A 25909-nucleotide genomic window follows, 5' to 3' on the forward strand; every position below is an offset into this window, starting at 1 on the left:
GGCTGTAAGCCATTCTTTTTATGGGTTGTACATCGATGCTGACATACATGTACAAGTAAAACCGAAACAAACAATAAGCAATACAACAAATACACATTTAGGAAATCATGGATAAACAACACCTGGGTTTGAGATTATCCTTTTGGTTTCGTCTCAAAAGACACTTCAAAGAAATTCTTAGGGAGTAGGTCACATCTTTCTTGTGACTGCATACTGTTGTCAGTGGCCAGTAGTGTTCATTGAACTTTTGCAAGTGGTTTTGATACTTTCCAGACACTGAATGAAATAAACGTGCAGTGTGGAGAAAAAAAGGAAATTTTATTTTCTTAAGTTTCAGTGTCGTAACTATTGTTCATAGCAAGAAAATTAACGAATCGGAGCTGTCCACGTCACAGTGCGTTCTGACTGATCCAGTCGACGTAGTAGGAAACTTCAGCATAGACGCCTGGCGAGTCTGCCGTGGCACAGTCGTAACCATCCCAGGAGGCGATTCCCACCTGCTGCCCGTTCACCAGTAGCGGACCTCCTACATCACACTGAAAAAGAAAGAAATATTCTTAAGGTTATTCAGATAGTACTGAAGACTTGAATTGTCCTGGAACGCTATAAATAAATCTAATTCTATCCTTTGAAGACTCCGGCCAGCAGGTGATCCAAGAAAACAACCAAGCCTATACCGAGATACGGCCAGATAAGCGTCGACTACCTTGGCTTGTACGTTGTTTATCACTTTATCAGTTCACACGTACTTCACTACTTTGTTCCACACCCGTAATCCTCATCACCCCATCTCAAGCGTAGCACAAGTACAATACTGGCTGTAACACAACTCAAAGCAAATACAGTCTCCATCGTTGCTATTACCCTGAGGTATGAAATGCCGAAAAACTTAGTGCGCTGCAGCGCTTTTGAAGAAATCGAATCACTTTACGCTACGACCAAATTTTCCCTTAGTAGTTCAACAAGAAGAATTTCTCCAGTTACCCAAGATTCCTTTACAATTACCTTCCTTATACCTATGTTCGTCTATATAACATTTGCGAATGCTCTTTTTAGAGATTTCCACTCTTCCTCAATTTAACTACTTACTGCGTTATATCTTATCGCACCATCCACACCTTTCGTGAACTTCAAATGAGTCTCATCATCCCTCAGTACATCAGTGTCCCATTGCAAGCAGTACTGGTTCTTCCAGACCTTCCCTTAAAACTGAGTTCACTGATCGTCAACACAAAATTATGATCTGAGTCTGTATTTGTTCCTCGATACGTCCAACAATCCAGGATCTGATTGTGGAATCTCTGCATGAGCATTATTTAAGCCAGCTGGAAGTTTCCAATGCCTTCAGGTATTTTCCAAGTATACCTCTTTCTCTTGTGATTCTTTAACAGTGTATGCACTACATCTAGTCCAGACGTACTGCAGAACTCAATTACTTTTACTCCCCTCTCTTTACTACCACCACTCCCATATTCTACAGTACCTCTTTCGTCTACTGCTTCCTCTAGAACCACATTTCAATCCATATAACCATTAGATTATGATACACCTTTACATACCGAATTACACTTCATGTATCCTCATACATTTCCTGTGTATCCTCATATTCTGCTTACGACATCGATATGTATACGTGAAATATTGTTAACGCCGCTGGTTTGCTATGGTGAGAACAGGTCGCCCACTAAAATGTTCACAGTAACCCACTCCCTGCCTTATCTTCCTACTCATAACGAATGCTACTCCTGTTACAACATTTTCTGCTGCTATTGATATTACCCTATGTTCATCCGACGAGAAATTCTTACGTCCTTTCCGTTTAATTTCACTGACCACCGTTATATTTAGCTTTCCTATCCAGATTTTCTAGTTTCCACTCCACGTTCAAATTTAAACGTTCCAGGCTGCGACTCGTAAAGTGTTATCCTTTTATTAGCTGTACTGTCTGTATCTCTTGTTCACCTTCACCTTGGCAGTCCCCTCCGGGATATTCGAATGGTTGATTAATCTGGGATCGTTTGCCGTTGGAGATACAATCATGACACTGTTTCAACTACGGGCCACACGTCCTGATGGGCACACCTAATGTGTCTTAATGCATTGCTCTCCACTGACTTGTACATCCTCGTGCTGTGGATTATTGCTGAGTCTTCCGCCGTTTAAGCATAGTTTAGTGCGAACAGGGTAAGTGCCCTAAAACTCTGTCCTCGCGTCCGCGTTCTTGGACATGGCTGCTGGTAGAACCAGGGTGACTTCTTATGATAGAAGTCTTAGGCCACCATTGCTGATGATTTTCATTCAAAATTTAAGCAGTAGGTAGATTCGTACGAGGGACTCTTAATGTTCTGATTACTAGTCAAAGACACTTCCAGAACTTCAGGATAAATAGCCATAAACAAAAGAAGTGAACACTCTTAGTTCAAAGCATGCCACTCAAAATTGAGCAGTGACTACCTCTCATTCTCAGATTTTGATAATATTCTGCTGTATTTCTATTCCTGATTCTGTTTTCTGGTAAATCTCAGAAACCGTAATGAAACTAGTTGTTGATGTAGTAACATTTTATAAGGCGATGGTGGTGGCACATGCGTTATTAGAGTAGGGCGCCCAAACACTTGTTGCTGGAAGCGTCTGCTACCCTATGTCTGGCTGCGATCTCGTAAGCGCTCAGTTATGACTAGAGCACTGTCTGGCCCTTATCACGGCTCCCCAGAGCGACTTACAATTAGACTTTGTGTGTTCTCTTTTGCGAAAAATGACTGTATCAAGAACTTGCACATTCAGCTGAGACTACGCCTCAACAACATCATAGCTTAATCCGTCTCTCAGTAAGCGATAATTAATACTGTAATTTTTCTCGTTGACTTCATAAGGGAACATAAGGGAACTACCTGTCTCAGAAGTGGGAGATACTGCACTCAAGACCTGAAACTGTTTTTCTATTGAAACAGGCTATCGCTTGTTATGTTGTTGCCACATAAATATTATGCTTTAATTATTTTCCTTTAAGAGCCAAACATATTGCTAGTATTCCTTTTCGGTCATCTAAACTTTCTCTATTGCAAAGTTAGTATACACTGGCGGTAAAAAATCGCATCACCAGAAAGGAGTTGTGCGACATAAACGAAAATTATGTAATAAAACTGAACACGTAAAGCGGTCCTTACGATGTTATTTATTACGTGGCTATCAGTTTCGGTGCTTCAGTGCGCCGTCTTCAGGCTTTAGCTGACGCTGAGAGGTAAACACCGTCACGATTCATCGGTGGCCAACATCTATAACTGTTTTTCGCAGATTACTTGGAAGAGCGATGTTGTGCCTCCAACCGTCAACTATCAAGTTGTTACTCGAAAATTAATTTTAAACTCGTAAGAGTTCTCAAATCACTTTTTCCTCGTTTTGCGTGAAATTGTAAATAGATCGGTCATCTCCATGTTTTTTTTATATTTTCGATAGAACATAATCTGTCTTTGTACGTGGCTAATTCTTACGTTGTCTCAGAGGATATATCAGTGTTTAATTTTGCCGGCCGGTGTGGACGAGCGGTTCTAGGCGCTTCAGTCTGGAACTGCGCGACCGCTACGGTCGCAGGTTCGAATCCTGCCTCGGGCATAGACGTGTGTTATGTCCTTACGTTAGTTAGGTTTAAGTAGTTTCAAGTTCTAGAGGGCTGATGACCGCAGATGTTAAGTCCCACAGTGCTCAGAGCCATTTGAGCCATTTGAACTACCTTAATTTTCGCAACTGTAAAACCTTACTCCTTATTTCGATGTCGTATTCGTGTCTCAACACTGAGCCGACTCTTGTGTCTGTCTAAGGATACAAATAATATTTCAAAACAAATACACTGTGGACTACATACCATGGATTTCTCAAAATTAAATCAAGCAGGAAATGTAGAAAATTAATAAGGTAGAACAAAAAATTTGATAGCAAGGGGAAAACATGCACAAAGAGATGATATTTAATACAATTATATCGAGTAATAATTAAATAATTAAATATTCTTCAAGGAGATCGGAGCGAAGCAGAGCCACCTTCAAAATGCTTTAATTCGATCGCCCTTACCTGTTTCAGGCAACTGTGCTCACCTCCGTTCTTTTACAACGGTGTAGTACTGCAGTAGCAGTGTCGTCCTGTTCTGCCCCTCATTGATTATTAACAGAAAATCAGCTACAAAGTTCATCAACATCTATCAGTGATAAAATATCAATAACAGAGATATTTTACGTCTTCAGATGCATTTACATTTTTATGACCACATAAATCAGTTTAGACTTCTGAGACAACATTCATGTTTCCAACACTTCCTGCACATTTAGTATGTCCACCACAGCCTCTGTTTTGGGAACTACCACAATTTTATCTTGCAAATTTGGCCTAGTATTCCTAGTGGTCCATGAATAAGTATTTTTACATACATATGATTTATCCTGTTTACCACTACGACCATAATTCACAAATGCTGGGTTGCCTCTGCTCAGCTGCGTGACGCTATACTCTGCTTCTTCTTACATTCACTTCTGCGGTGAGTTACATATACACTACTGGCCATTAAAATTGCTACACCACGAAGATGACGTGCTACAAACTCGAAATTTAACCGACAGGATGAAGATGCTGTGATATGCAAATGATTAGCTTTTCAGATCATTCACACAAGGTTGGCGCCGGTGGCGACACCTACACCGTGCTGACATGAGGAAAGTTTCCAACCTATTCCTCATACACAAACAGCAGTTGACCGGCGTTGCCTGGTGAAACGTTGTTGTGATGCCTCGTGTAAGGAGGAGAAACGCGTACCATCACGTTTCCGACTTTGATAAAGGCCGCATTGTATCCTATTGGAAGCGTGTATTCGTCATTGCCATACTGGCGTATCACCCGGCGTGATGGTATGGGGTGACATTGGTTACACGTCCCGGTCACCTCTTATTCGCATTGACGGCACTTTGAACAGTGAGCGTTACATTTCAGATGTGTTACGACCGTGACTCTACCCTTTATTCGATCCCTGCGAAAGCCTACATTTCAGGAGGGTAATGCACGACCGCATGTTGCAGGTCCTGTAGGGGCCTTTCTGGATACAGAAAATGTTCGACTGCTGCCCTGGCCACCACATTCTCCAGATCTCTCACCAACTGAAAACTTCTGGTCAATGGTGGCCGAGCAACTGGCTCGTCACAATACGCTAGTCACTACTGTTGATGAACTGTGGTATCGTGTTGAAGCTGCATGGGCAGCTGTACATGTACACGCCATCCAAGTTCTGTTTGACTCAATGCCCAGGCGTATCAAGGCCATTATTACGGCCAGAGATGGTTGTTCTGGGTACTGATTTCTCAGGATCTATGCCCCCAAATTGCATGAAAATGTTATCACATGTCAGTTCTAGTATAATATATTTGTCCCAAGAATACCCGTTTATCATCTGCATTTCTTCTTGGAGCAGCAATTTTAATGGCCAGTAGTGTACAATATTTTCGTGAGTTTGAAGTCTATACTTGGAGAATGATTGCAGTTGATTAATAAAAGGAGATTAAAGAAATTGAGTAGCGAAAATCAAGGGAAAGTCGTTGACCTGCCTGATATAGCGCACGCTTGAAGACAGAAGCTTTCAGTCAAATTTATAAACGAAGAAGACAAAAAACGACCACTCACCTCACATTTTCCTTTGCCGGATTCTCCAGCGCAGATGTTGTTCTCCCTCATATACATGTAGTAGTTCTCATACGTTGCCACGCAGTCTGCGTCCGACCACACGGGGACGTCAACCTTTCTCAGGCCACTGACGAAGGATGAGGACGACTGAAACAAATGGTGTGTATCAGTGTTATATGCCCTCACTGGGAATCACTCACTCCCTGCTATCATCGTCATCAGCATCATCATCATCATCATCATCATCATCACCATCAAGTACACAAATACTACACAATATTAAGTCTTCTGCTCGAGACAGTTACTCTTACAAGATCTGACTCGAATGGCGACCAGATGTCAAACGTGACGGGTTCACCAGGCCCCGCTACATGATGCGCTAACAATGGCTCTCTGCTCGCAACCATTGACTGGTTCAATAGAAAGCTAGTAGGCGTAGCCCACAATCACGAAACTGTGGCTAAAAGCTACATTGTCGGTGGCAGTGGCGCTTTGGATATGGCTCTCAACGGCGAAGTCGTTAACACCCTTATTAAAATGTTCTGGGGCGAATGTGGTTAATGTAACTAATTACTAGGCGATGAAACTACGGTGTGAACCCTGAACCGCTCCATACCATCCTCGCTTGTGTATACAATGGAAAACGGAAAGTGCGTGGGGGAGATGGCCTGCAATTTGTAAATTTTGAATCCTGGAGTGTTCGGAACCTATATAGACTACGATCCACCCAGACTGTGGTTTCGGGAACAAAGCTATATAACCTGGACTCCGCAACAATACAGGAGAGAAGATGACTGGGTGAGGGTACTCGAAAAGATGATGAATCCGTACAGTTTAGTACGTTTCGTAATACGTTAAGGAATTCAAAACTGTTAAAAAAAATAATATCCTACGTAGTACACGGAGATTAGGTGTCTTACGTGTCAACGCTCACGCCCCGACAAAGGACAACACAGGCAAGGAAAAGGAATAGTTCTATGAGCAACTAAAACAAAAAGGAAGACCACACCAACTAGAAATATCAAGCTAGTTCTGGGAGATTTCAATGGAAGTTCGAGAAAAGAGGAATTCCTTACATTAACTATAGAAAGGCACAGTTTGCATGACGAGACTAATGAGAATTGTCAGAAGCTGATCGACCTAGGTACCTCAGACTCCGAAAGTAAGTCTGACTTATTTTGAACACAAAAGGATACATAAAGGAACCTGGTGGTCACCGGAAGATCTAGCAGCCAGATAGATGACATCTTGGTGAGCCAGCAATACAGCCATTGAGTTACGGACGTGACGTCATATAAAGCAGCAGACTGTACATCAGACACTTCCTCGTTGTGTGTAGACTTAAAATGATGTTCATCTAGATGCATAAGAAGAAGGACACACTTTGAATGTGGGAAACTGCCAGAAAGTGTAGTTAAAAAACAATACGAAACGAAAAATAAGAAACATTTTTCAGGCCTTAGAGACCCTCGAAGGAACAGAGTACGTGCAGGAAAAGTGGTAAAAGATAAAGTCCACGGTACTAAGTGTAGCAGACGATACGTTAGGAAGGAAGAACAGAATGAAGAACACGATATTGTTCACCCAGATATGCCAGAAGGCTACAGAAATGAGAGATACGATGAGTGAGAAAAGGCTGGCGGAAAGGGAGAAAGAGTAGAAAAGTGAACATTTTCTCATCATTAGAAGAGAGACGAAGCGAATACTGAGAAGAACAGATGAATCAAGTCCTGAGAAGAGAAAATAGAATGTGTCTAACCAATTTATTAGAACTAGTTGAGAAGGAGAGCCATAACGGGAATTAAAGATGATTTTTCCAGCCCATGAAAAACGGGAAACGTGGATTTGAGAGACACCCTTTCCAACAAAGATAAGAACGTCAACTTGTTAACTCGCAAGGAAAGATCTGCAAAAAGAACTGCAAAAAGAAGGAGACAATGCTCCCAGAACTCTTGAATCGCAGAGGTCGAGATGAGATGCTACCTGCAGACACCACGGAGGAAAGCAAAGATGAAGATGAATGAGGCGTGACTGAAGCAGACGTGAAAATTGAAATAATGCACCTGAAGATGACAGAATAACACGAGAGTTAATCACAGATGCAGGGGAGAGCTTGAACGTAGAGATATATACTATGATTGATCCGGTTGGTGTGTAAATTTGTCGTAGTAGGTCAGATATGTACAAAACATTCTTCTGTAGTATCATGTCTCAGTTGCGTCGATTCTCTTCTTTTCCTGTTCCCCCTCAGTCCTTGTATCACTACCATACAATGCTCTGCTCGAAACGTACATTCTCATAAATTTCTTCCTCCTGTGATTGATGCCAGTAGACTTCTAACCAGGAACGTCCTTTTTGCTGTTGACAGTCTGCTTTCTGCGTCCTCCATCCATCATTGGTCATTTTGCAGCCTAGATAGCAGAATTCCTTAACTTCACCTATTTCGTGATTTCCAATCCTGATGTAATGTTTTCCCACTGTTGTCATTTCAGGTACCTCTCGCTACTTCCGGTTTTCTTCGATTTACTTCCAATCCATATTCTGTACTCCTTAGAATTTTCATTCCATTCAGCAGATCCTGTAATTTTCCTTCACTTTCACTGAGGATAGCAAAGACATCAGCGAATCTTATCATTGATATCCGTTCACCTTGAATGTTAATTCCTCTCTTCAGCCTTTTTTTTATTTTCACCTTTACTTCTGTGATGTCTGTACTGAATAATAGAGCGAAAGACCAAATCCCTGTCTTACACCCTTGTTAATCCGTGTACTTCTTTCTCGATCCACCACTCTTATGGTTCCTTCTTGGCTCTTGTACATATTGTACACTCATCTTCTGAAACAAAGAGAATATCTGGTACGATTAGGAATAGGACGTTCATACTCAAAGCACATGTACGTTATTACGTTCTGCAGAAATGGTTAGCATTTGAACCTTGTCGTTAAATGATGGCCTCCGCCAACTGTAGACCTTGGTGAGAGATAATTCTTGAAATCTGCTATTCTCAGCACATTCTTGACACTTTGGACCCCGCAGTATTGAATCCCTTAAGGATTTCGGAAATTGAATGTGGAATGTGTCTAATTCCAACTACTATTCCGCGTTTTCTGTTAATTCCCATTTTGCGGCAACTTGCGTCATGTCTTACACGATTGACCAGATTACAAATGACATATCCATAAATGCACTGACCTTCAATACCTTGCATACCCGGTATCACCACCATATGCATGTGGAAGTCGCTTTCTCATGACTTTTGTTGGCTCACTGTAGAAGTCACTAGCCACGGTTTAAGAGACACCTAGCACTCCTATACATGAGGATGAGCATAAGCGTACTCCTTGAGCGCCTCGAGTAATATAAGGCAAAATTCATTCATGTACAATCACCACTTGAAAAAAAAAGAAATAAAAATCACGTTGGGTTAAGACACTCCTAACACTCTTGTGCGATAGAGGGGTATCTAAAGATACATGTTGAAATTATCGATAATTAAATATATTTGCGCCGAATCCGTACTTTGTGGTCTTAAAATTGCCAGGCGAGGGGTGGGAGCAGGACGGCAGTGGGACGAATGGCATGCAAAGCATGACTGCAGTACACCTGGAGAAATTTCACGTAAATTTGCTGAACATTTATTTTATAATTTTGTAAATAAGATGTGGGGCTAAAACTCCGTTAATGCTCCTAAAGATGGCGCAGTGGGTATGCGACTGAACGGGGTGATAAGTAAGTGTAAGTTTAGAAGTCATGGAGCAATTTCCACCAAACTCACTTGCAGATAGGCTCACTATCCAGCAGGTAACTTCCTCCTACCACCTCTGTTTGTAGGGCTGATTACGCGTAAGCATAGCTCCGAATTTCAATCAATACTGGTACTTAACTTCCGGCAGTCTGCAAAGGAATACTGTTGAGGGCAGACAGACCAATAAGTCTCAAGGGTGAAGTGGAAGTGTGAACTGGGTGACGTAAAAATAATCGATGTATCCGAAATAAATCTGGATGTAACTCATGCCTCATACTGAGAATTTAAATGATTTCGCTTTGTAATTAGCATACTTTATTTGTACTCTTAAACACAAGTAAAAAACTAAGTATTGAGTTACATTAGCATTAGAGATACACTGACGGAAACAATAGCAACAGCAAAAAGTAATTAATGTACGGTATAATATTTCGGGAGTATATTTGTATAATTAATATATTTAAGTGATTAAAATTGTAAGAGCAGAGGTTAATGTAAGAGCGAGGTAAGTCATTGCGTATGTGAAATGCTGGTACATTAGAAATCGGTGTAACGGCCAGAATGTTCAATGCAAACAGTAAACGTGCATAACTGCGATTTGTGGTCAAGGATTATCCTCTTGGAAAACACCATATGGAATGCTATTCATAAATTCCAACACAACAGGTCGAATCAGCAGACTGACGTGTCTACTAAGCAGGTAGGTTGGGGCAGAGTCAAAACTGGTGCCCATCTAACCAACACTCTGCCATCACTGGCACCGAAGCAGAACCAGCTTTCATCAGTAAACACAGCAGATCTCCACCCTGCCCTCCAGTGAGCTCTCGCTTGACACCACTGAAGTCGCAGAAGGCGGTGGTTTGTGTCAGTGGAATGCACGCTACAGAGCTTCTGACTCGGAACTGTTCTTGAAGAACCGAATTGTATCAGCCTGTTCTGCCACTGTGGTGCCAACTGCTGTTCAGATTACTATTGCAGATATGGTACGATGCGACAGAGTCAAACGCCAAACACGATGTCTTCCCTCTCAGTAGTGTCACTTGGACATTCGCAGAAGGAACATCCAGCTTCTCATAGCTGTGTCACATGACCTTGTTCAAACTCAGTTAAATGTTTATAATGATGTTTTCGTCACCATAACAGCATTCTAGAATAATATCAATTACCCACGTCCAATCACAAAGGTAACTAACGGTCACGAGGTTCACAGAGACTGCCGGCCGGGTTGGCCGAGCGGTTCTAGGCGCTCCAGTCTGGAACTGCGCGACCGCTACGGTCGCAGGTTCGAATCCTGCCTCGGACATGGATGTGTATGATGTCTTTAGGTTAGTTAGGTTCCAATAGTTCTAAGTTATAGGGACTTATGACCTCAGAAGTTAAGTCCCATAGTGCTCAGAGCCATTTGAACCATTTGTTCACAGAGACTGTTGTTGTTGTTGTTGTTGTGGTCTTCAGTCCTGAGACTGGTTTAATGCAGCTCTCCATGACACCCTATCCTGTGCAAGCTCCTTCATCTCCCAGTACATACTGCAACCTACATCCTTCTGAATCTGCTTAGTGTATTCGTCTCTTGGTCTCCCTCTACGATTTTTACCCTCCATGCTGCCCTCGAATGCTACATTTGTGATCCCTTGATGCCTCATAACATGTCCTACCAACCGGTCCCTTCTTCTTCTCAAGCTGTGCCACAAACTCCTCTTCTCCCCAATTCTATTCAATACTTCCTCATTAGTTATGTGATCTATCCATCTAATCTTCAGCACTTTTCTGTAGCACCACATTTCGAAAGCTTCTATTCTCTTCTTGTCCAAACTATTTATCGTCAACGTTTCACTTCCATACATGGGTACACTCCATACATGTTAACAAATTTCTCTTCTTGAGAAACGCTTTGCTTGCCATTGCCAGTCTACATTTTATATCTTCTCTCATTCGACCGTCACAGAGACTATTTAAACCAAATGTGATGCTACTACCGCCACTCTTATGCGACTGGTGCGAAATCGGGATATGCATCATCTTTCAGATGTAGAAACACGCCTACCAACTTTCATTCATGTTACACAACTGCTTCTTAGTACTGTCCTTTTTTTCTGTCAGCATAGCTTATAAAAGATTTTACATTCCAGTTTGTATAGATAAATGAACGACACTAGTTTCTAAGTTAGAGGCAGTATTCTTTCCTTTTTCCTATCCCTTATAATATTTAGAGAAGCAAGTGGAGGGACAGTGCCAGGTAACCAAGTGGTATACAAATAACTCGACAGTGCCGGATGTTCTGACACTTAGTTCTCCCTTACACTCGTAACGCTAGTGAACTCACCTCGGTTGATGCCCAGCCGACCACGGTGGCTGTAGTGCCGGCGGCTGTCTGCTGACCTGAAGCCGGCAGTGAGACGGCCTGTATGGTCGATGAGAAGGACAGCGACTGCGCCAATTGCAAGAAACGTGACCTCACTGTCAGCTAACAACCAGTGGGGGAACTCATCTGTGCATCAGTAGAAAGCGATGGAACTTGTCCTCTAACACATTAAATGTCACGAGGCTGCCGGTTGCCCCTTCGGAGCTTCACACCCAAAAGCCCGGACTTCTTGGTACCTTACATTCTCGAGACCATCTCTGCCAGCAACAATGTATAATGGCTACATTCCTGCCAAATCTTTCACCAATTGGCCGAAGGAACATCCAGCTTCTCGTAGCCCCATTACAGGATGCACTAGTCAACAGTGGTTTTGGAACAAAGTACTTATAAAACTTAATTCTTTAATGTAATGTGACGTGAAATGTTAAATCAGAAAGTGTCCATCACGTGACGATTAAAAGTTATAACCTGCAAGTTATAAAACATAGTTGAATTTACTGCATAATTCTTAAGTGCTTTGTGTTTGAAAGGACTGTGATAAAAGTTAGTGCAGTGACTTTTTTGTTCTTAACTTTAATGTAAACTACTTTTTAAATGTAATATGTAACATGACTGTGTTTTACATTGTGTATTTAAAGCGTTCAGTCACATACATTTGCTTACTCTTCCTTCTATACTATCTCATGTCTTTGAATTTTTCTTTTCTTTTTCAAGAATTGATCTGGCTAAGTTCATTCGTCAGAAAAGTGTTTTGTAGACATTGAAAATGCAACGTGAAGAAATCAAAACGTGGATGTACAAACAACCCCGATTCATTTTGTTATATATGTGGTGAATTCACGACAAAGAAACAAAGACGACCAATTTCTAACTTACTGAAGACGTCGTATCATTTATACTTCAAATGCCAACTGGGAGACCTGGATAAAGATTGGGCGCCAAAAATAACTTGCACTATGTACGATTCTAAACTAACAAAACGGCTGAAAGGAAAAAAAAGAACACTTACCATTTTGCATACCAATGATCTAGCAAGTTCCTCAAAATCATTTTGATGATTGCAACTTCTGTTCCACTAATGTAACTGGCTTTTCATCAAAGAATAAGAACATTATTAAGTGCCCTAAGCTGCCCTCGGCAATTATACCTGTTCCCCACGGTGAAGAAATGCCAGTTCCAGCTCCTCCGCTAGTGTGGGAAGTTCCTAATTCTGATCATTAATCTACAAACGCTGAGGAAGCACAATGACATTCAAGTGAATAGGAGCACTTTCCAGAACAAAGGCTACATTTAATTACACCAGCAGCCTTGAATGACCTAGTTCATGATTTATACTTATCCAAGGAGCATGCAGAAATTTTATCTTCACGTCTTAAGGAATGGGACCCACTTCATGAAGAAACAAGAATTACTCACTTTAGGCAACGTAATAAAGATCTGATGACATATTACCATGTTGTGGGCAACGTTTGTGCTTGTAGTGATGTAGTATGATTAATGAAACAGTTAAATATATCATACGATGCTGCTAAGTGGCGCTTGTTTATTGACGCTTCCAACACAAGTCTGAAGGCTGCACTATTGCATAATAGCAATACGTTTCTATCTGTACCTGTAGGGTACTCTATGACTACGAAAGAGAACTACGTTAATTTGTCACAGATACTTGAAGCTATTAAGTATAAGGAAGAAAATTGGAAAATATGTGGTGATCTTAAGGTGATTTGTATGCTAACTGGTCTCCAAAGTGATTTCACAAAGTATTGCTGTTTTCTTTGTCTTTGGGACAGCCGTGCAACAGACAGACATCATATGGTTAAACAGTTGCCAACACGAGAGAAATTGGTGCAGGGAGGGAAAATGTGAAATATATACCTTTGGTGGATTCTCAAACTGTTTTCCTTCCCCCCATTGCATATTATGCTCGGCCTTATGAAGAATTTTGTCAGAGGAATGGACATAAATGCTAATGGTTTCATGTACCGATATGAAGTGTTCCCTGAATTTTGTGACGCCAAATTGAAAGAGGGGATTTTTATTGGACCACAAATTAGGAAGTTAATGCTTGGTAAGAACTTAGAGGAAAAATTAAGTCAGTTAATTCTGGCAACCTTTCAAGGATGTCGTTCAAGGTTTCCTTGGGAATATAACAGCAGAAAACAGCGACATATTGGTGGGAACTCTTTTAGAGAACTATAAAAATCTTGGATGCAGAATGCCACTAAAAATTGTAAGTAGGCTGTTTATGTTTTCTTATTGGCAACGTTAAGTAGCGCTCTGTATGAAAATCACTGGCTGTGCTGTGTGCAGTCTATGGGTAGTTTGCATTGTTGTCTGCCATTGTAGTGTTGGGCAGCGGCAGCTGGATGTGAACAGCGCGTAGCATTGCGCAGTTGGAGGTGAGCCACCAGCAGTGGTGGATGTGAGGAGAGAAATGGCGGAGATTTGAAATTTCTAATACTGTATGTCATGAACTGCTATGTATATTATGATTTTTCAACACTATTAAGGTAAATACATTGTTTGTTCTCTATTAAAATCTTTCATTTGCTAACTATGCCTATCAGTAGTTAGTGCCTTCAGTAGTTTGAATCTTTTATTTAGCTGGCAGTAGTGGCGCTCGCTGTATTGCAGTAGTTCGAGTAACGAAGATTTTTGTGAGGTAAGTGATTTGTGAAAGGTATATGTTAATGTTAGTCAGGGCCATTGTTTTGTATGGATTATTGAAAGTCAGATTACGTTGCGCTAAAAATATTGTGTGTCAGTTTAAGCACAGTCGTGTACAATTGTTCTAAGGGGACGTTTCATATGTCGACCCTTAGCCTAGGATACCTCACTGGAATCTTCTGATTTTTTCTTGTAGTTTGTGTAATTAGTGTAGATTTTGTTTATTGCTAGCGCGTAATTGTAGAGAGAATTTCCTTTGTAGTTGCAGTCTTTCATTGTTGTACAGTAAAACAGTTGTGGCATGCATGTAGATTTGCACCAAGTATTTCGCAGCTGCAATTAACTAGATATTATTTTCAGTTCTATGTTAATGTGTTCTCTTAATTTTGCTCTTCATATTGGTTTTTTTGTCTTGTCGTGTGAAATATTGTGACAATAATGGCGTGTGAAAAACGCAATACTAGGCTCCAAAGTAAACTGAGAAATGACAGTGAAGACGAAAGCAGTGTGTTAGCGCCACCGAGTAATGAATTAACTAATGTTCAAAGTAGTAATTTGGTAATTGTACATAGGGAAATGGAGCGGGCTGCAAACAATGGTGTAGACAGTGAAACAATTAGTGAACAGGGAAGCATTATCGATCGATAGGTCGGCAACAGCTTGCCTCAGGAATCCGAAATGACAGGACACAATCTTGCAAATTCTGTAGATTCAGGTTTTGCGTCCGCACCCTTTTCTCAAATAAGTCAAGACACATTTTCTGCTATTCAAACTGCGAATATTGCCGGTTCAAATGCGTTGCCGAATAGCACTGAGGAACATGTTTCAGACACCAGTGCACTGTTATTACAGTTAATGCAACAAATGGGACAAAGGCTACAAAATTTAGACACAACGCTTGAACAAAATCAGAAACAAATGGGACAAAATCTTCAAAAGTTAGACACAATGGAACAAGGTCAGAGACAGACACAGCAAAAGCTTCAAAAGTTGGACACAATGGAACAAAATCAGAGACAAACACAGCAAAAGCTTCAAAAGTTAGACACAATGGAACAAAATCTTCGGAAGTTAGACACCACACTTGAACAAACACGTGAAGATTTAACTACTGAGTTACATAACATTGAATCGAAATGTCAAAAAGTCTGTAATGACGTAAAAACACAAATTTGTGAGCATTTTCAACCTACTTTTTCGCGGCATGAAAATGCATTACAGAATCACGAAGCAGCCATAAAAGAACCGCAAACCATTGTTCATGAAAATCATGAGACCTTGTGGCCTAAAATTGACTCAGTTGCATCTACCGGTTCGGTTACGCAACTTGCGAAAACTCAGGAAAACTTAAAGGACACAGTAGATTCGATTTCAACACAAATGGACACTCTGAAGCTTGGTTCAGAAAAACACACTGAGGAAATGTGTTCACTATCGGAGAAAGTAGCCGAACTTTCGGATCAGGTCACTAACTTGTCTACGAAGGTAGATGATAATCTGAATGACACAAAACCGGTAGTCTTTAATGACACAGAAGAGTGCGAACAAATTAGGAAACTGAAACAAAATCTGAATCAAATTAATACGCAACACCAAAGAGAAATCCGGGAAGTACAAGATCAGCTGACACAGGTAATACAAGAATTACGTATTTCAGAGGCCACTCGCGCTCCAATACGGGAAGAGGGACATAGAAATACGGAACAGCCACAAAATAATAACACAGGGCACTTCGGAAATTATGAAAGAAATTGGCAAGGTACACCGAATTTTGAGATGGAACCGCCGAAACGACGTAACAATGACCGACATGCGACTCGCCGACATGATGATTTTGACTATAAGCTGTTCATTACTACACATAAATTCAAAACGTTTAAGAATTCTGCCAACGACATTCATCCACAAGCGTGGCTCCATCAATTCTCTCATTGTTTTCCTCCCAACTGGTCATTAGAACACAGATTAGAATTTATGTGTGGCTACTTAGAGAATGAACCAGCTGTAAGAATGCGATCGGTCATTCACGATTGCCACAGTGAAGGAGAATTTTACCATGCCTTCCTCACAGCATATTGGTCTCAAGCCACACAAGACCGAGTAAAACATGGCATCATAATGATGAAACATTTCGAACAATCTGAATTTTCCAGTCTTGTGAAATATTTTGAAGACATGTTGCACAAGAATCAGTACCTGTCAAACCCATACAGCCCCTCAGAACTCATCCGCATTTGCTTAATCAAACTGCCTGAACATTTGAGACATATTATTTTAGCAGGACGTTGCAAAGACGACATTGAAGCTTTTCAGGGACTCTTACAAGAATTAGAAATTGACACAGACAGTCGCGGGATGCAAAAACGGGAAAACAATCACTACAGGTCACATCTGTCACAATTCCATGACGACAGAAATAATAACTGGACGCGACAAGTCTATTCTTACAACGCAAATCGTGATCAAAACAGACACCACCCATATGACAACCATTGGCAGAGTAATAATAGTTACAGAGAAAGATCGCATTTATGTAGTAATGAATATGACAGAGATTACCATAGAAACAGACAATATGGGAACAAAAACAATTATTATCATGGGAGACAGAATAACTTCAGACGCAACAGTTCAGCGCGCAGTTACGATTCCGGGAGAAATTCTCCACCACATGACCGACAGACAAGAAACTATGTCAACTACCGACATAACGACAGACCTGAATTTCATCAGAACTGGCGAGCTTCAAACAGAGCTGGGCCCTCTCGGCTAGGCGAATTTGTAGAAGTTAGGTCTCCTAATCCCAGTAACGATGCGCGCCAACAAAGAAACAGACAATGACTCGCACCGCAGGCTGCCGCGTGCGCCGGCTGGCTCAGAGAAAAATGACATAGACGCTAACCTTGAGAAAAATTCCAGTATTCTTTACCGACGTATACCACATGATAATTGCGCTAAAGTTGAAACTCTGCGTACTAGGAAGGGCAAAGTGCTACACCACATTTCACATGTGAAACCATTTATTGAAAGAAAATCTTCTTTTTAACTTTGTCTTTGCCATAAAACGTTTCACTTCACGTTATTAGTATGCTTTAGAAACTGTTACCATGCAACAATGTTTGAAGTTCAATATCCACTCAAGAACCAAGAGAACTTATTTAAACAGAAATTACGAATGCATTGTTATTGCTAACAGACATCACAGTGTTATTGTGTGTGTACATTCTTGCTTGTTAGTTGCATGCTTACGTAAGGACTATAAGGCTTACATACTTAGAACATATACTGGTACTGCTAATGAGATTCTAATGCAACATTTTGATTTACTTGAAAATACATTCTGGATTTAAGGTACTTTCTGTGAGATACCAGATGAGACAGTGGTTAGTTTATGTGACAGCTACACGATTTTATCACGACGCTACTAATGAGTGACAATTTACAATGTTGCTTTTGCGGTGTATCTGTTTTATATCTGCACAGTTTTTTCTGAATTCTTCAGTAAAGTGAGACATGTTTTAGTAGTAACTTTTGTGGTATAGCTACAATGAGACAGCCTTTTCCGTAGCACAACAATACGTTACAGCACAGTATTTTCTCCATCACAACAATAAGCGTAATAACTAAGATATCTATACGCAAAGCATTTCACTTTTGTTTATCATGAGGTAAGTACATTGACTTCTGCAGAACTTAGCTTTCAGAGGACAATAACTACGACACTTCCACAGAGATTATCTTACAGCAAGACGCACATTTAGCGCTACAGGACACGCATTTAAGTGTTTAATTTTGTACTTAAGTCATTTATTTTTAAAGATATTTGAAGTACAATGATACAAAGGTTTTCTGTAATACATTTCATTCCATTCTTGTAATCTGTAACACCTGAGGGTATAATTACATTAATCCTCAGGGGGGTACACGCTTACTTTGTGTACCATGTGTGTGGCAAGCACAAGGAGCCCTAGCTAATATGGTATTTGCTTATACAACTTTACACATCGGTACCATATTTTTCCAACACAGAATTACACAGCTATCTGATTATTTAACAGAGAAACAAACATTTTTTTTACTACATCAGTGACACATGTTTACGCAATTACACAGTTGGGGAACTTCACACTTACGAAATTGTATTTTGTCTGTACTTTGTGAACTGTTCATATTTTTTCGGATCCATTGTGATATTATGAAAGCTTTGCATGATATATTTGGTATGGGATCACGAGTTTTAAAGTACGTTTGAGGCAGATGACACTTTTGACATGAGCAGAGAATTTTTTTAGTTATTGGAGGAAGCTACGACGATTTTGAGAATTGACTGAGATGTTATGATGTTATTATGACGACGATGTGTATTATGCTGTTGAGGTATGTTTATGGTCAATAAGCTGATGCTATATGAGGAATTTGATTATGATACGTATTTATTACGATGAAATATTGAAGAAGTGTCGACGAATACGTATATGAATAATGAGTAGTGGTTAGGGACTCTGATTTGTGGAAAAGGATGTTGGAAACCGAGAATCGTACTTTAAGAATTATGAAATGTGTGTATATGCGTGAATGTATTACAATGCCGATGAAAGTTTTTTGGACTCTTTTATATCAATAGCATTTTGTCTCTACAGATTTGTAACGCAAATTCTTGACCTGTGAAATATTTTTATATGAGACTGTCACTGTAGCAGAAACTGCTGTCGTAAATATTTCCGTAAGAAAGTTAACGGACCACCTGCACGTAATGCGTCGTGGGCGCCCAGCTGTGTCAGATGCCTGAAAAAAAAGCCATTAGTGAGGGCCTTCTCAGAGGCACAGGTAGAAAAAAAGAAAGGGGAGGCCATTATCCTTGCTATTGACATTTCCTTGTTGAAAGCATACTGTGGAGCTCGTAATTTATGATATTTACTAAAATGCCTAATGAAACGATGAGAAACATTTTACATCCATTGTTTTTGTAGTTGAGAGATTGCTCATTTTATTTAATATCTGGTTTCCAGCTGTCTTGCAGCATTGGTTTCACAAAATAAAATTAAATGCATTTGCTAATGTGAATACTTTCTGTCAACAGATCTATTAAATAATTATTTTATGATCCACATTCTTCGAAAAAGGAGCTCTTGGAATGGAAAGAAAAATAAGAAGGGACTAATAACAGTAACTGCATATATAATTTTCTTTTCGAATACTTGGTAATTTTTTGTAGAATTCGTTTTTGTGGTGCACCACTTTAATTACATAGACATTAAGATGTGAAGATACATTTCCCTTGTCTGCATTATTGTCTTTAGTGTAATGTTTTTTTTTTTTTTTTTTTTTTTTTTTGCTTGAGCTATGTCATGTTTAGATATAAGTTGCTGCTGCTGTTTGCCAGGCAAAGTGCTACTAAATTTCACTTTGTATTACTCTGTTAAGCTAGTTTTACTACTGATTTATTTTTCTTGTTGCTGCACATTGGCTCATATTAGTTGTAATGTTGCATTTTCTCTGTTAATTTAGATTTACTGCTGCTGCCAATTTGCATTTTTTTGTCATTGCTATTTGCGTTAATTGTTTTGTGTTGCTGCATTGCCTCATCCCCTAGTTTAGCATCTGAGCTCAGTAGATTTAAGTTAGCTTAAGAAGGGGTAGAATATAAGAGAATGAGTTGCGATGAATTTGAAGAAATGCACTGAGAGGTTATACGAGAAAAATACAGAAAGCATGCTTGGATAGAATTTTTTTGGTGGAAGCAAAGGTTGAAATAAGACGAAACATCTATGGAATGAAGTTTTGGGTTGGACTGCAGTACCAAATGTTACACTGAAAACAAACCCTGTCCTTTCCTTTTGTGTTATCCCACTATGTGTTTGTGTACCCTTGTGTATTTGTTTTCTTCCTGTCTCTGTGTAGTTTCATAGAATTTTTTCTTCTTTTAATATTAAGCTACATTCACTATGATGAGGAATACTGTTCTCCTCGAATATAATTGGCATTAATACGAGGGCGGTTCAGAAAGTAACCTCCGATCGGTCACAGTGCGGGTTGTGGGGGGTGTAGCGACGCCATCTGTGCGTTCACGCACTCAACAGGTCAGTCGGCATCAAGCCGAGGTCGAGTGAACATCGTACCTGCGCTAGTTTAGTTTTTGTGGCAGTTTGAAACGTGTGCTGCAATAGAAAACCCCGCCAAATGTGAAGTGCGTGCTGTCATAAGGTTTTTTACAGCCAAAGGATATTCTGCAGCAGCTATTCATCTTGAGCTTTGTGCCGTGTACGGACCAAGAGTTATGAGTGAAGGAGTTGTCCGTGAATGGGTACGTTTATTTAAAAGTGGACGAGAAAACGTTCATGATGAAGAGAGGAGTGGTAGACCATCATTGGTGACTGACGAACTCGTTCAGACAGTTGATGCAAAAGTTCGTGAAAATCGACGTTTCTCAATGTCGGAGTTGTCTACTGGTTTTCCACAGATTTCTAAGACTCTTGTACGAGATAGTGACAGCAAGATTGGGTTACCGTAAGTTCTGTACACGATGGGTGCCCAAAATTCTTACTGACCACCACAAAACTCAAAGAATGGCCTCTGCATTAGACTTTCTGTCACGTTATGAGGACGAAGGAGAACCATTGTTAAACAGAATCGTGACCGGTGACGAAACCTGGATTAAGTACGTGAACCCTGAGACAAAAGAACAATCAAAGATGTGGGTACATTCAAATTCGCCTACCAAACCAAGAAAAGCCTCGCAAGATTTTTCTGCCAGAAAACTGATGGCAACGGTGTTTTGGGATGCCAAAGGGGTGTTGTTGGTTGAATTCATGGAACGTGGTACGACCATTAATCAAGACGTGTACTGTGAAACAATAAAAAAGTTACGACGGGCTATACAGAACAAACGCCGTGGTATGCTGACTTCCGGTATCGTTTTTTTGCACGATAACGCCCGTCCTCACTCTGCTCGCAGAACAACGGCCCTTTTTGAGTCCTTCAAGTGGGACGTTATCAACCATCCACCTTACAGCCCAGACCTGGCGCCAAGTGATTATCACCTCTTCATGCATTTGAAGAAATGGCTCGGGTCACAGCGGTTTGATGACGATGAAGAGCTCAAAGATGCGGTCACAGGCTGGCTCCAGGCACAAGCGGGTGATTTTTATGCAGAAGGAATTTCAAAGCTTGTGAAGAGATACGATAAGTGCCTCAATCGCTATGGAGACTATGTAGAAAAATAGTGCAAAGATGTAGTTGTAAGATGTATATATTAAAATATTTTTATTTAACTTGGTGTATTTTTTTTAATCAACCGGAGGTTACTTTCTGAACGGCCCTCATAATATGTTATTTACCTTGTAAATATGCTTAGACATTATTTATTCTGTTTTGTTTTAATGCTCATGTGTGAAGTTAATGTTTCGAAAGTTATTCTGATATTTTATGTATTTACTTATGTCATAATTCCTGTAACACTGATGTATATGGTTATTTCTATTCTGTTGTAAAGCCTGTACTACAAATGTTATCTGTATTGTTATGTTCTTTAATGATGTATTTTGTACCTTTGTATTTGTATTCTTATGTTATACAATTGTAATTGATACCAGTTCATCATATTATTAACTTGTTAGTTACATTTCACTGCACACTTTTCTGTTGGTCATAGTATATGGACAATATGTGAGAAGTAGGGACTGTTAGTGTTTGCACGTGTGTTGATAATTCAGCAAGTGACTGGATAACAGCATTGCTGGTTCTAAGGACAGTTCCAAAAACTTTGTGAGTGCACAAGTGGTGGTTATGGACTTGCTATATTAAATGCAAGACTCTTCAATGGTGATTGTGCACCCGCACAGTCACAACAGATGGCTGCTGGCCATCTCTACAAGGACTACAGTGGGTCTGCATCTCTGATGACCCTCCAATACCATTATTTCTACAAGGACTACAGTGGGTCTGCACCTCTGGTGGCCCACCAATACCATAATCTCTACCAGGACTACAGTGGGTCTGCTCTGTGATGACCTACCTACCAATCTTCTTCAAAACGTCGAATGACTCTGCTGTGGGTTTGCTCTGTTGTGGCCCATCTTCAAGACTGCATGTAAAACTACTTCCGTGTGCATTTTCTTTAACTGCTCAGACTTTGAAAAAAAAAACACTGAAATTTTACTGAGATGAACAATCTGGACTGTCTTTATGGACTGTGAGAAAATTTTAGCTTTTGACCAACATTGTATTAATAAGTGTGTGCATTTGATATCTTTGTTATTGTAATTATGAAAAATTTTATCAAATCATTATTGGCCACTGCCCAAAACAATTTGTAAAATTTTTTTGTGGGGAGCATGGGGCCTATGTAAGTAGGCTGTTTATGTTTTCTTATTGGCAACGTTACGTAGCGCTCTGTATGAAAATCACTGGCTGTGCTGTGTGCAGTCTGTGGGTAGTTTGCATTGTTGTCTGCCATTGTAGTGTTGGGCAGCGGCACCTGGATGTGAACAGCGCGTAGCATTGCGCAGTTGGAGGTGAGCCACCAGCAGTGGTGGATGTGAGGAGAGAAATGGCGGAGTTTTGAAATTTCTAATACTGGATGTCATAAACTGCTATGTATATTATGATTTTTCAACACTATTAAGTTAAATACATTGTTTGTTCTCTATTAAAATCTTTCATTTGCTAACTATGCCTATCAGTAGTTAGTGCCTTCAGTAGTTTGAATCTTTTATTTAGCTGGCAGTAGTGGCGCTCGCTGTATTGCAGTAGTTCGAGTAACGAAGATTTTTGTGAGGTAAGTGATTTGTGAAAGGTATAGGTTAATGTTAGTCAGGGCCATTGTTTTGTAGGGATTATTGAAAGTCAGATTGCGTTGCGCTAAAAATATTGTGTGTCAGTTTAAGCACAGTATTGTACAATTGTTCTAAGGGGACGTTTCAAAATGCACTCCCTTCATTCTCATTTCGATTTCCTCCCTACCAATTTGGGAGCGGTTAGTGACGAACACGGGGAAAGGTTCCACCAGGACTTTTAGCGAATGGAAAGCCGCTATAAAGGTAGATGGAACCCTTCAATGTAAAGTGACTACTGTTGGTTTTTGAAGCGTGAAGGCTATATATCCCACACAAGGACGTTATCATCAAAAAGACTCAAACCTCCACCATGAACATCATCATCGAGCAATGAATGTTGTAATTTTTCTTGTAAAACTGTGCATTTGGCCCAGGGCACTAGAGTAAGATAGTTTTGTGGCATTAAGTATGTTATATACTGTCTAAATTTAGTGTAGACCACAATAGCCTCTGTTTTTAGGTATTGGCATTTAAAAACGTCCGTAACAAAGAATTGAAGGGTGATAGCGAAAATATAACTGCATTTTCAGATTCAGCGAGTCCAAATTAGTTAGGTCCACCATGTTTTACCTCTGTACCAGACAAAAAAATTTTGTATTGTGATATCGTTCAAACTCAGTGAGATGTTGACAATGGTGTCTTTGTCGCCTTAAAGGCATTCTTGACTAACATTACCTCACCACGTCCAATCTCAAATGTAACTAACAGTCACGACCGATGCGGCTTGTATTTAAAGCAAAAGAACGAGAAATTTTTTCTGCATCACAGCAGATTGGTCGGTGGTTTTCGTTACTGGCACCACTGATACGTAACTGGCGCAGCATCTGAGTAGATATCATCATCCAGATGTAGAAACAGGCCTACTAATTTTCATTTACGTCGCACATCTCCTTCTTGGTGTCGCGATTTTTTTCCAGCCAGTTTAGAAATAATAAAAAGAAACCTGTCTAGTTGCAAAGGGTGTGCTGTAGCACAGGAAAAAAAGAGGTTTAGCACAAGGGGAGACCTTACCTTGAGCAGGGCGACGTCGTTCGTGTAGGCCATCTCATCGAAGCCCTCGTGAACGACTATGTCGGTTACTGCTACCACCACGCCAGAGTCGGCGCTTAACTGGGTGGTACCGGCATGGACGTAGATGGCCTCCACGGTGTACCTGAAATAAAAAGAAGTCGTCTGCATCTCTACACTCCTAACAGAGCGTGCAATGTATTCTGCCTCACAACAAATTGGTCGGTGATTGTCGTCCTTAATGGTGGAGCCCACTGACTTCAGGATCTTACGATAGTTTGACGCTTCTCCGCTTTTTCCAAAAAGCAACACGAAAATTTAAACAGATTTTAAAGTCAAGTTGATGTTGATATTTTCTTCAGATCATGTAAGTTAAGTGGTTAGTCATGCCTCTCGAGACGGCAAAAACAAACATTCTTGTGAAATTTGTTTATTATCAAATACACAGCGGCTTCGTTACGTATAATATTTCATGTATCTTCGTGTTCTACTCTGTCATAAGGGAAAATCTCGTAGCTAATTAAACGTTGATGCAGACAGAGAGAAACAGCCAGAGACGCTTCCACAGTATCATAAGGATAGTTACGTTTTAACTCAGTTCGTAGAGCCGTTTCCCCTCGAAAAGCAAACGTCCCGAGTTCGGGTCTCGGTCCGGCATACAGTTTTAATCTGCGAGGAAGTTTCATATCAGAGAACACTCCGCTGCAGAGACAAAACTTCATTCTGGAAACGTCCCCTAGGCTGTGGCTAACTCATGTCTCCGCAATATCTTTTCTTCGCGGAGTACTAGTTTTGCAAGGTTCGCAGGACAGCTTCTGTGAAGTCCGGAAGGTAGGAGACGAGGGACTGGCGGCAGTCAAGCTGTTATAACAGGTCCTGAGTCGTGCTAGGGTAACTCAGTAGTCGCAGTTGAGATGTCGTGCGGCTAGGATGAGTTATTTAGGTCCTAGCCACGGCAAGCAGCGTAGAGGAAGCGGCGAGTGTTGTGATAGCAGTGAAGCGTTCAGAATACACAGACGACACTCACTTGGCTCACTCTCTACGGGAACCGACAGTGAAGTAGACGTTTAAGAACAGATCTGCCCGACCAAAAGCGTTTGCAGTTGAACGTTTCTTGAGAGAAGCGGTGAAACTCGAGCTTCACGAATTGATTGGCATTCACCTTTGAATTGTAGCAAGAGTCATATATGTAAAACTTGTCAATGGCGATTGCTGTGACATCTAATTCGCTTGTCAGACTAGTGTTATAAGTTCCTTCACTCAGTTGTTAATGTAGGGACTGTCCTTGTGGAGCCAGCGGGCATTGGAATAAGAGCGGTGCGTGTCTCTGAATTACCATTTGAGGTAACTGCACAGCAAGTAACATCGACACGGGACGTTTCTCGGCCATACGGAGGAAAAGTGGTTGAGCTTCGAGACGTATCCGTTCTCCATGGTCAGAATCGATCTTCTGAAACACGTCGCCCCTTTTTTACACAGTTGTGGCTGCCGCACGAACGTTATGTATGGGGGGGGGGGGGGGGGCAACCTCGCACATGTTCTTTTGTGACAAAGAAGGTTACGTGCGATCAAAGTGCTTACAACGACGAATTGCGCAATTACCTGTGGGAAAGAACCTTGACGCGCAACGA

The 25909-nt window shown here is 40.7% G+C and overlaps 1 protein-coding gene across 1 annotated transcript; it reads right to left on the reverse strand.

Moving 5' to 3' along the window:
- Positions 1 to 389: 389 nt before the first annotated feature.
- Positions 390 to 24449, reverse strand: LOC126188650 (trypsin alpha-3-like). Its single transcript, XM_049930253.1, has 4 exons — positions 24282 to 24449; positions 11731 to 11835; positions 5662 to 5808; positions 390 to 536 (listed from the first exon to the last, which is right to left on the reverse strand). Exons 1-4 carry the CDS (start codon positions 24447 to 24449, stop codon positions 390 to 392), a joined length of 567 nt encoding a protein of 188 aa, XP_049786210.1.
- Between the last annotated feature and the right edge of the window lie 1460 nt (positions 24450 to 25909).

This window comes from Schistocerca cancellata, chromosome 5, assembly GCF_023864275.1.
Source record: "Schistocerca cancellata isolate TAMUIC-IGC-003103 chromosome 5, iqSchCanc2.1, whole genome shotgun sequence".
In the NCBI taxonomy this organism is placed as follows: Eukaryota; Metazoa; Arthropoda; class Insecta; order Orthoptera; family Acrididae; genus Schistocerca; species Schistocerca cancellata.

What these genes read in the sequence shown, in the direction of transcription:
- LOC126188650 (XM_049930253.1), bottom strand. Translation starts at nt 24,449, where the DNA reads ATGCAGACGACTTCTTTTTATTTCAGGTACACCGTGGAGGCCATCTAC. An exon ending in TCGGCTGGGCATCAACCGAG is followed by an intron (nt 5,809 to 11,730) that starts GTGAGTTCACTA and finishes CATTTGTTTCAG; the next exon opens with TCGTCCTCATCCTTCGTCAG. An exon ending in CCGGCAAAGGAAAATGTGAG is followed by an intron (nt 537 to 5,661) that starts GTGAGTGGTCGT and finishes TTTCTTTTTCAG; the next exon opens with TGTGATGTAGGAGGTCCGCT.